The following is a 12,553-nucleotide window of genomic DNA, read 5'->3' on the forward strand; positions in this document are numbered from 1 at the left end:
GGGCAACAGTGGGAGGGCTTCTAGTGTCCTGGCCCCACTGCTGGACCTCCAGATGGCATCTGTATTTTTGGCCACTGTGTGACAGAGTGTTGGACTGGATGGGCCATTGGCCTGATCCAACATTGGCTTCTTTTATGTTTCTTATGTTGTTACCTTGGTGATAAGAACCAAAATGAGATCTGAGAGGTAGTTCAAGGCATTTGTCTTTCTTCTTAATTTTTTCATCTTCATTTATACCATTCAGGGCAGATTTAGTCTGTATTCCATTGGTCAAGTCAGAATTAGGAGTGTCATCATCACAGCCACCATTGGCAACAACACTGTCCACCTCCTGGGCTACAGACGATTCCTCTTCTATAGTTTTACTTTCTACAAAATAAGAAGAAAACATGTTTTCAAATATTATCCCACTACAAGATGGACTAGTTCATATAACTTCATTTTGATCTGTTGGCAGAGATACATTTAAAACAGAGTCCCCAAATACACATTAAGTAGACTTCATTGTGAATTTTTAATTGGATTAATGTTCAAATGGCGTCACTTGTTTCTCATACAAACCTGGATTTTCATTTCACGTAGATAAGCGGGCTTAAAGGCATCAGAAAAAGCACCTAACAATCAATAAATCAGCAATAAAAACTGTATTATATTATTTTTACAGATTGAAAGCGGGGGGAGGAAGCTGCATTACTGCCAAGTAATGCCAACCTAGCAGTTCAAAAGCAAGAAATTGCAAGTAGATAAATAGGTACCACTTCAGTGGGAAGGTAACAGCGTTCCGTGCGCCTTGGTGTTTAGTCATGTCGGCCACATGACCACGGAAATGTCTTCGGACAGCGCTGGCTCTTTGGCTTGGAAATGGAGGTGAGCACCGCAACCCTAGAGTCGGATTTGACTGGCTTTCGAGCAAGGGAACCTTTACCTTTACTTTTTAATCTTAAACTAAACCATGGAGCCAGATTCTGTGCCTATACACTCAGAAATAAGTCCTACTAAATTCAGTAGCATTTACTCTAAAGTAAGTGTGTGCAGAGTTACATTCTTAATCATTCCTCTTGCATCAATATTTAATTCTTCAGTTTTAAAAAGAGGAAAACTGGATTTTTTTAACTAGTAATTTTTATTTTTTATGACTGAATTTAAAAAATAACATTTACATAGAAAAATAACAGCAACAATAACAATATTAACAAGAACAATAACTATAAGAACTGTCCGTCATTGTCCCTGTTACTCATATTAAGTTATCTTTCCATTAAAAATAACACTCTGCTAAAAATATGGCATTCAGCCCTTAGCTGTGCATATTTACTCAGAAGTGAGTTTCACTGGGTTCGGTGGGCGTTTATTATCAGGAAAGGGCATTGGATTGCAGGCTTACGTTTGGATTCTTAAACCACTTCTAGGGCCCAGGCCTTCTGACCGTTAAAGTTTCCACACAGGACTGGACTGTATGAGAAAATTTAGGAAGATTCAAGCCCATGATTTTTCTTATGGTCCAGGCTGAAAAGTGGTAACGTACAACAATACTGTAATACATAGTAAGTTGGCACCTCATCTCTAAGCAGTGCAGCAAACCAAACAGCCAGCTTCCCATGCTGTAGGTGCTATTGCTGGGAACAGTGCCCTCCTCCTCCTCCTGCCAACATCATTAGAGGAGCATCTCCTTCCTCATCGAGCTATACAGTGGGTCTCCAAGGACTAATGTTTATTAGGGAGAGGACATGTTATCCAGTCTTGGTATAACATCTTTATTTTATTACCAGGAAAAGTTACAGTAGTCTTATGGTTGGTTGAACAGGCTAAGTGTTACTGATACATGGATAGATATTTCAGTATGCAAATCCAGAGTCCGCGAACAAGGCTTGCTCACAATACACACTTGCATTGTGCATTTAGCCTCTGCACCATGGACTCCCACAGTATTCTGGCTCTCAAAATGCTGCTGTTGAAGTACCTGTGTGTATCCCATACATGACATTTTAAAATATCTGCCAGTTTTCAACCACAAGCACCCTTTTGTGCACAATGGAGGCTATACTACAAGCCACGGTGACAGACATGGTTGTGCAGGCTTTCTCGTGTTGCACGGCAGCCAAGATCCAGTTGACCAAATTGAAACAGTACAAAACCAGGAGTGAAAAGGTAGGTACAATTAAGCATAAAAGTATACCTTCCACAGCCTCCTTTAATTCCTCCGTTTCTTCCTGGACTTCTTCCTCCTCCGACTCTGCTCCACTATCACTGCTCTCAGATTTGCCATTCACAGCTGGCACAGATGTTATGGTAGTTCCAGGGCCTAAAAATAAGTTTTGAGATAATACATACTTACTACAGAAATCAGAGGCTTTAAATAATCAAGTTGTTTGAATTAATTCCAGATAAACATTTCCCTACTGTACTAGTTTCCCCAGATTTTACCTTTCCAAAAGCACTTCGGCATACAACGCCTGCAATTTCCTTATTGTCCCTTTGTTAGCAACACTTTTGTCATCACTATTTCTTTGCTAATGGTATCGAGTTCAAGGTGCCAGTTAGTAGTTATGATACTCCTAAAAACTCTAGAGGTAAGATCTGAATGACAGTTTGATTCTGAAACCACACTTCTGTGGGTCCTAGGAAGTTCTCTGTAGCAGTGACATATTTAATATGAAAAGTCCGGGGTGATGGACTGTCAAGGGTTAATGCCTAACAGAGTCTGAGAACCTTTGAATGACAGGCTGTTCAAAAGGAATTCTGTTGAGAGAGTCAGTCAAGGTATGACAGATGGGAAATAACAGTTGAAGAAGAGACTGGGAAGGAGGCTAAGAGTGTGACTGGATCCAGGAAGATCCTCATTCAAGCCAAAAAAAGGAAAATAGTTTCTAGAAAAGAGCATAGCTGCTAAATGGAGAGACAAGGCAGGGCCTTCCATAAATATGTGGCATAAGAAGATATGGACTCTATATAATAAAAGAAACCACTGATCAAGTAACTCAAAGTGATATGGATATATATATTCCAAATTTGAAGTAAAGTGGTTTCCTATATTAGGTTATTTGGCTTCTCACAATGTGGTTCCTAAAAATTGGTTCATATGAACTTGCTTAATATCTGACATTAAAAAGACTGTATGATATGTTTGGTAGTTGGTTGATTATTTAAAATAGTTGTTATGATCCACTTTTCTAATGCAACATAATTGAGAAGTAGAACAAATTTAGAGTCCAGAGGCACCTTTAAGACCAACAAAGGTTTATTCAAGTTTGAGCTTTTGTGTGCACAGACACTTTTTCAAATATATTGGAATGGTAGGTGAGGTTTAAACTTATAGACAGGGGCTGAATAGCAAATTAACATGTAACATGATGAAGATGTGCAAAGACAGACTAAATAACAAGCTAAGGTTAAAAGGTCTACAGTTGTAAATCAATAAATATGTCAAAATAGCAGATAAATGTGTAAAGTTTCCTGGGCTGGACCATCATCCATCCATCCATCTAGAAATAAAAGCAACTGGGAGGGAGAGCCATAGAAAAACATATAAGAAAAAAATTAGATAACAGGACTCCTCAGCAAAAAAAGAAGACAGAAGGGAAAATCCTGCACGTGAGGGAGGAGGGTGAGATCGCCCCATCAAGTTTCAGAACAAACATTAAGCCATGTGATTGTTATATGAGACCAGCAGACAGATATTCAACTTAACAGTGAGGGACTGAAGTAAACCATTTGCATAAGCACAGGGCTGCAGAGATGAGTGGGAGGCTTGTACAAACAACCATTTGAATCAACTATTATCTCTTTTTTAAAAAGGAGAAAAAAAATATTCTTTTCAGCTACTGTTTCCTCATTTCACAGTATTACAATAAAACCATAGAAGTACAAAATAATTCTTACTAATTTCTCATCTTCAAGGATGTTTCTTTATTTAGCATTAACATGTAACATGATGAAGATGTGCAAAGACAGACTAAATAACAAGCTAAGGTTAAAAGGTCTACAGTTGTAAATCAATAAATATGTCAAAATAGCAGATAAATGTGTAAAGTTCCTGGGCTGGACCATCATCCATCCATCCATCTAGAAATAAAAGCAACTGGGAGGGAGAGCCATAGAAAAACATATAAGAAAAAATTAGATAACAGGACTCCTCAGCAAAAAAAGAAGACAGAAGGGAAAATCCTGCACGTGAGGGAGGAGGGTGAGATCGCCCCATCAAGTTTCAGAACAAACATTAAGCCATGTGATTGTTATATGAGACCAGCAGACAGATATTCAACTTAATAAAAACACTACTGACAACAGTGAGGGACTGAAGTAAACCATTTGCATAAGCACAGGGCTGCAGAGATGAGTGGGAGGCTTGTACAAACAACCATTTGAATCAACTATTATCTCTTTTTTAAAAAGGAGAAAAAATATTCTTTTCAGCTACTGTTTCCTCATTTCACAGTATTACAATAAAACCATAGAAGTACAAAATAATTCTTACTAATTTCTCATCTTCAAGGATGTTTCTTTATTTAGCACTCTAGCCTTAAGTAATGCCGGTGAAAACCATTGTGTCCTATTTAATGCAGTAATATTTATGCAGAACTACTAAGCAAGCCACAGTGATATTAACAAAGACTGGTCTATTGGGACATGTATTACCTGCAGTGAAGAGTCTGTACATGATCATTCTTGAACTTATATGTTGTATAAACCAGTATCGGGGACTCGCTAGACATGTTTTACTACCTGTTTTGCTGTAAGGTACTCTACTACTCAGACGAATCTTTTAACAATCAATTAAGGGGGTGGCGATGCCTAAAGCTGTTCCAGTAACAAGGGCCTATGTGGATCTTTCTTTAACAGAGAAGACCAAAGTGCCAGACTGGGGCATTTGTTCCATAAACTAACTAAACAGTCTCAGTGTTACATAGTAGTTTATCAGGGAGGTATATTTCCCCACAATGAACAACTATCCTAAGCACTTCTGTAAGGAAAACAGCTATTGTTATTGCTTGAATCGAAGGTAAAACAGATGCAACAGTTTTTCAAGGTTCTTATCCAGCACAGTTTCCTTCTCTCCCTTTGAAGTATTCAGCATAGGGAGTACAGTATTTGCAGGAAACTGGCAGTAGCAGCACATCCATCTCTGTCCAGAAAGAACCACAAAGAAACATTCTGGTGTTTGTATTTTGGGGTAAGATCCATTCTTCAAGTTGAATGAAAGTTAAAGAGCAGAACAGATTAAACCTGTATGCCATCTGCATCAGTTCTGATGTCCCTTCCAATTATTTTTTTCTTGTTGCTCCATTAAAAGTAATCCATGATCTTCCAATACATTAAAACTAAGCAATGGATTTGTTTTTTCCTCTTAATAACAGTTATGGTGAGGTTAAAAGTAATTCATCCAGGCTTAGATTTCTGACCACTACCTTCAGAGTGCTGGAGCAGATGAAGATTTGCCAAACAGACAAGAACAATATAATAATCAAAGACACTTTCAAAATGCTTCTCTTTCATTCTTTGGGTAGATACCCATAACTCCAAGAATGAAAACAGACTTTCCTTTTTCTCACATGAGAGGACAATTGTTTAGAAATCTACTCATAGCCAACCAGAAACAAAACATACAAATTCACATGCCTTTTTCGTTTATGGCAAAATAGACACGTGTTCATAGCATATGACAGCATGCATTTTTTCCCATACATGTTTATTTGGTATTTACATAAGAAAACAGTAATGTGTGAAGTGGCCTCTCTCTTCCACTAATGTAAAAAAAGAACAAGGATCTGGAAAAAGCAATTCTGACAATGGAACTGATGAAAAACCTTAAATTACCCTGAGTTATACCTGGTTATAGCTCTAAATTAAATACCTATTTCCAAAAGGTACTCTCCCCTCCCCCCAGTAGTACATGGCACAAAAGCACTGAAAAGTACATATAAAACAACACCATGCTGAGATACTAAATCACGTTGAGCGAACGTCGTTGGGTTGGATCTTGCAGATTGCTTCTTCTAGCAGAGGTGATTTTCTCCAGCAGAAGGCTCTAACAGAACACCTTGACAGGATCTAACCCAATACTTTTTACAGGGTATTTTTTTTTTAATATTGATCATTTATATTGCTGTTTTGGCAGTTTTATGGTGTGGTTTCTGCTTGCGAGCCTCCATGAGCAGGTCTCTGGAGAGGCCACATATAAACTTCCTAAATAAATTTGAATCAAAGGAACATATAGCTACTTCAGAAATGGCATTTTGACAGAATTATGCTTTCCAATTTATTGAAGCAAACATACATAAACCTTTGCTGCCATCTGATAATCCTGAGATATTCTAGGAATAAGACAACTCTTTCAAAACTGACTACAGCAGTCTTTTATGCCCTTTCAGAAAAGTATCACTACTTTTCCTTATGTACTGTTCTTTGTTTCCAATTGAAGCTTTCCTAGGTTCAGCTGGACTTTGTAAAAGCTAGAACATGGGATATCTGTGCACATGTCTGCACACTCATGCTGAAGTGGAAGAGGGGAACAGCAGAAATATTCAGACTCCTGCTTGTAACCAGTTTCCTACTGACTGATATTTAGAGATGCAAAGGACACCATCCTTGCACATTTTCCTATAGAGGTATTCATATCTCCAGTCTTCTTTGCCACTCTTTTTCTCCATTTCTACACAGTTTTGTTTTGATAGAAATTACTCTCATATAAATAATTGTGTTAAAATGAAGAGGGCATACCGAGAAGACTGGGATATTTCTGATCATAGCATACATGAAAGCAGGATTAGGTTAACAAGAGCTCATAAAACCCAGGCAGTCACTGGAGACTGAATTCTATTTCCTGGAGGGCACACCTCATCAAAGAAATGGAAGCAATATATCTTTTGCCTGCTCTGGCAATTCTCTTCTTTCAGGACCCCGAGGGAAGGGATGGGTTCTCAAACAAGATCATCAATGAAATAAGCCAAATTTTAAAAGGTAACCGAGAATGCGTCACAAACTAACATGAACAGAAACTAAGCAAATGATTAGCAAGCAACTATTACTATGAAATACTTCTTTTACATTTTCCAAACATATTGGGGATAATGGTGGGGTGCCTTACATCGCTGTTGTAAGAATGTAAACAAAGTTAATGTGTGAAATGCTTTGAACGCTGACTGTGCTACGTACAGCATTTATATTATGTTATAAACATTTTGCATTTCCTACAGTGAAGTCCCCTGATATTAATATTGTTGAACAAACATGTAATCGAGATACAGACTAATTCACTTCTAAAAGAGGGTTTGGCAACAGCAGCTAATTTCGCAACTGCTCAAAGATCAGGTGTCCTAGCAACATCAGCAAGGAAAGTCAATGTATACTACATGGAAAACCTGTTTCTTGGATCAAGCAAGAAACCTGCAGCAAGAAAACTGGTACATCCCTAAGGAGACTTGGCAAGCCACAGTTTTATCTGCACTGGACATCTGCCCTAAGTGTGAGTGTTCCATGCCAACACCCAACTAAGTGCATTGGTACGGGGGTGGGGAGAGACCTGGTGTTGCCTCCTCCAGGTACCTCATTGGTCTATGGCACAGGCTTAGACTTTAAATGTTACTAAAATTCTGCTAGTGATGGAAGCCTAAACAAATTCCTGGCAAATGAAAGACCACCATAATAGAGTCCATAAGAAGCATGGTATATTGAAACAGAGTACCACTGAGAGTTGGGGGAGGGGTTGGAGATGTATAACTCCAAATATTTTTTCGCAAGCACTCAACATTACATCAAGTTTCCATATATACAATTTGTTTCTGCAAAACGTTTTTATTTGGGGGGAAAACCCATCCGTTTACAGATCAACAATTGTGCAAGAAGCTGTACAAGTCAAAGGCAGCTTTTGTTAGAAACCATTTTTGACAACTCAGTCTTCTATGGCAGTGTTTTATATTATTTGAGGCAGGCTATAGGATCCAAATAGTTGCTTGAGCTCATGGAAAAAACTTTTGGCCTTCTTTTTTCTTTGAAGAGTACAATTTAATGCTAATCTCAGCAGTTACTTTTGAAACTCCTGGTGTCAGGATGGAATGATTGTCAAAAAATATTTGAAGTCCCTTTGGATGACAGACTTATTATCATGTCACTTAGGATCCTGGCCACAGTGGAGTTCTACTATTCTGATGCACGTTCTTATTCGCTCGTAGTAACACTTCATAAATAACATCCATGTTTTTAAGTTAAAAAACAAAAGAAATTGCACTTGCATAATATTGTCACGTCGCCAGTATCTTTGTCAACCAGCCTTCCTTCTTTCCTAAAACAAAAAAACTGGTGCACAACACTGCAGGTCCATAGTCCATGTTAATCTTTTGCTTCAGTCTCTTCCGCACTGTTGAAACTGGATGTAGAGACAACTCCACCACAGTTCAGAAGTGGTTTAGATGAACTTTGCTGTATTTCATTCAGAAATACAACTCTGTTAGCAAGTCATTTGGTTTATCTTTCCGAGAAAGATGCTGCATTTGCCACATAAAGCCCCAGAACCTAAAATTCTTCCCTTTCAAAGCCCAAAGAACTGTAAGTAAGATGTTGCCCCATTCTCTTTTGCGGAGCTTAGTTAAGTGCAAGCAATGATCCACATGCTTGTTCCAAGCCTACCCCTATGTTCATACAGGCAGGATGGCCTGGCCTCTCACGCTGGTAATGAAGCCACGTTCTTCTTTCAAGTCTAACTCTGTTAGCAAGTCATTTGGTTTAGCTTTCTGAGAAAGATGCTGCATTTGCCACATGAAGCCCCAGAACCTAACATTCTTCCCTTTCAAAGCCCAAAGAACTGTAAGTAAGATGTTGCCCCATTCCCTTTTGCGGAGCTTAGTTAAGTGCAAGCAATGATCCACATGCTTGTTCCAAGCCTACCCCTATGTTCATACAGGCAGGATGGCCTGGCCTCTCACGCTGGTAATGAAGCCACGTTCTTCTTTCAAGTCTAGTGATTTTTATGTAGCTGGAAATAATATTTCAGTCAACTGCCGACAGAGTGAGTTTATACATGCAGAAGAACCTGCACCTCCTTTCTTTTGAAAACAGATGAGCACAAGACCAGGTCTTCAGTACATGCTTTGCAAGACATTAAGTGCAACAACACTTATTCCCCAAGTTCCTCCCACCATCCAACACTTGCATGGAAGACTCATTTTCAGAGGTTAAATAATTGATGACTGCAAATGGTGAATAACATTTCACGCTTCTGTGGTCTCAAACTAACAGGTTACTTTCTAAGGGTCATTTGTTCAAATGCAACCATACATAGCGAGCCCAATCTGGTCAGATCTTGGAAGCTACGCAGGGTCAGCCCTGGTCAGTATTTGGATGGGAGAACTCCATGGAATACCAGGGTCCCTGCACAGAGGCAGGCAATGGCAAACCACCTCTGAACATCTCTTGCCTTGAAAACCCTGCAGCGTTGCCATAAGTCAGCTGCGACCTGATGGCAAAGAATCAAAACAAAACACAACACACAAAACAAGATTAGGCTTTCTACTGTATTAAGTTCTCCCCTGGTTTTCAAAATACCAAACTATTTTTCCTAATTAAGAAGTTTGGCTTCGTAAGACTTCTGTGCGTGCGTGCATCTCACAAGGATACCAAAGTCTGCTAGTAAAATTTGTTCCAAATTAAACCCGTCCTTTACCCTCCTGTGAGTATAACTGCGGCTGAATACACTTTCCCCATTCTAGAAGCAACAGGAGCATAACGAAAACTCCTCTGCAGTCAGGGATACAGGTACTTCCCCTCCAGGCCACGCCTCACTGCAGAAAGCTCAGTGCTCAAACTGCAATTCAAGATCGCTGGTTAAATACAACTTTCCCTGCACCTGGTGCCTCTGAGGCTACCAAAAATGTTTGTGTGTAAGGTGTTTTTGCAGCCCTCACGGGCAGCTACTGGTTAGTGCCTGTGCTAATACTAGGGCTGCCAACCTCCAGGTAACACCTGGAGACCCCCCACTATTACAACTGATCTCCAGCCAACCAAGATCAGTTGCCTTGAAGAAAATGGCTGCTTTGGAGGGTGGACTACTGTATGTCATTATAACCTGATGAGGTCCCTCCCCAGGCTCCACCCCCACTGCAAACCTAAGCAGGGTAATTCCATTTAGAAAACAGCCTACAGCAGGCCTGTCTCTTTAAATACAGATCAAGGCACAATAAAAAGCACGGGGCAGACCCAACTCAAAGAACAAAAGGGGACAAGGCTACTTCTTCATGGGTTATCTGCCCCAGGTTCAATGCTGTTGGAAAATGTTTATTCCCCCCTGCTTCCCTAGAGCACTATGGTATATTTGGGTATTTCCTGGGGCTTCTCCAGCTTTCCTTCAATCACTCTCAAATCGCTTTTTGCTGTGAAGTTTTAGGATGGATCATAATACAGCCAGGATGGCTGCTGTGTGAGTGAGAAAGTTCAGATACTTCGGCCCACATGGCAACAGTTTTTCCTGACGCTGTCCCTGCAGTTGCCATTTGCTCACCCCATGAACATAAGAGAAGCCAATGTTGGATCAAGCCAGTGGCCCATCCAGCCCAACACTCTGTCACACAGTGGCCAAAAATACCAGGTGCCATCAGGAGGTCCACCAGTGGGGCCAGGACATTAGAAGCCCTCCCACTGTTGTTGCCCCATTCTCTTTTGCGGAGCTTAGTTAAGTGCAAGCAATGATCCACATGCTTGTTCCAAGCCTACCCCTATGTTCATACAGGCAGGATGGCCTGGCCTCTCACGCTGGTAATGAAGCCACGTTCTTCTTTCAAGTCTAGTGATTTTTATGTAGCTAGAAATAATATTTCAGTCAACTGCCGACAGAGTGAGTTTATACATGCAGAAGAACCTGCACCTCCTTTCTTTTGAAAACAGATGAGCACAAGACCAGGTCTTCAGTACATGCTTTGCAAGACATTAAGTGCAACAACACTTATTCCCCAAGTTCCTCCCACCATCCAACACTTGCATGGAAGACTCATTTTCAGAGGTTAAATAATTGATGACTGCAAATGGTGAATAACATTTCACGCTTCTGTGGTCTCAAACTAACAGGTTACTTTCTAAGGGCCATTTGTTCAAATGCAACCACACATAGTAGCCCAATCTGGTCAGATCTCAGAAGCTAAGCAGGGTCAGCCCTGGTCGGTATTTGGATGGGAGAACTCCATGGAATACCAGGGTCCTCCCTGCACAGAGGCAAGCCATGGCAAACCACCTCTGAACATCTCTTGCCTTGAAAACCCTGCGGCGTTGCCATAAGTCAGCTGCGACCTGATGGCAAAGAATCAAAACAAAACACAACACACAAAACAAGATTAGGCTTTCTACTGTATTAAGTTCTCCCCTGGTTTTCAAAATACCAAACTATTTTTCCTAATTAAGAAGTTTGGCTTCGTAAGACTTCTGTGCGTGCGTGCATCTCACAAGGATACCAAAGTCTGCTAGTAAAATTTGTTCCAAATTAAACCCGTCCTTTACCCTCCTGTGAGTATAACTGCGGCTGAATACACTTTCCCCATTCTAGAAGCAACAGGAGCATAACGAAAACTCCTCTGCAGTCAGGGATACAGGTACTTCCCCTCCAGGCCACGCCTCACTGCAGAAAGCTCAGTGCTCAAACTGCAATTCAAGATCGCTGGTTAAATACAACTTTCCCTGCACCTGGTGCCTCTGAGGCTACCAAAAATGTTTGTGTGTAAGGTGTTTTTGCAGCCCTCACGGGCAGCTACTGGTTAGTGCCTGTGCTAATACTAGGGCTGCCAACCTCCAGGTAACACCTGGAGACCCCCCACTATTACAACTGATCTCCAGCCAACCAAGATCAGTTGCCTTGAAGAAAATGGCTGCTTTGGAGGGTGGACTACTGTATGTCATTATAACCTGATGAGGTCCCTCCCCAGGCTCCACCCCCACTGCAAACCTAAGCAGGGTAATTCCATTTAGAAAACAGCCTACAGCAGGCCTGTCTCTTTAAATACAGATCAAGGCACAATAAAAAGCACGGGGCAGACCCAACTCAAAGAACAAAAGGGGACAAGGCTACTTCTTCATGGGTTATCTGCCCCAGGTTCAATGCGGTTGGAAAATGTTTTTTTCCCCTGCTTCCCTAGACCATTGTGGTATATTTGGGTATTTCCTGGAGCTTCTCCAGCTTTTCTTCAATCACTCTCAAATCGCTTTTTGCTGTGAAGTTTTAGGATGGATCATAATGCAGCCAGGATGGCTGCTGTGTGAGTGAGAAAGTTCAGATACTTCGGCCCACATGGCAACAGTTTTTCCTGACGCTGTCCCTGCAGTTGCCATTTGCTCACCCCATGAACATAAGAGAAGCCAATGTTGGATCAAGCCAGTGGCCCATCCAGCCCAACACTCTGTTACACAGTGGCCAAAAATACCAGGTGCCATCAGGTGGTCCACCAGTGGGGCCAGGACATTAGAAGCCCTCCCACTGTTGACCCCCTCCCAAGAATACAGATTATAACAGGGGGAGATTTTGAAATATCAGCTATTTTATATAACTATATTGCTATTCCATTATATTTGTTTATTTAGA

At 40.7% G+C, this 12,553-nt stretch overlaps 1 protein-coding gene across 2 annotated transcripts in view; it reads right to left on the reverse strand.

Annotated features, from left to right (window-relative positions):
• The window catches only part of ACBD5 (acyl-CoA binding domain containing 5), a 33,968-nt gene that overhangs the window by 8,267 nt on the left and 13,148 nt on the right, over window positions 1-12,553 (reverse strand). For both annotated transcript variants that reach the window (XM_015414291.1, XM_015414292.1), the window contains exons 6-7: window positions 2,177-2,302; window positions 154-369 (exon numbers count right to left, since the gene is read on the reverse strand). In XM_015414291.1, the coding sequence (XP_015269777.1) occupies window positions 154-369; window positions 2,177-2,302 (342 nt within the window). The remainder of the gene's footprint in view (window positions 1-153; window positions 370-2,176; window positions 2,303-12,553) is intronic.

The sequence above is a fragment of the Gekko japonicus genome, unplaced genomic scaffold, assembly GCF_001447785.1.
Source record: "Gekko japonicus isolate JY-2015 unplaced genomic scaffold, Gekko_japonicus_V1.1 scaffold80, whole genome shotgun sequence".
NCBI lineage: Eukaryota > Metazoa > Chordata > Lepidosauria > Squamata > Gekkonidae > Gekko > Gekko japonicus.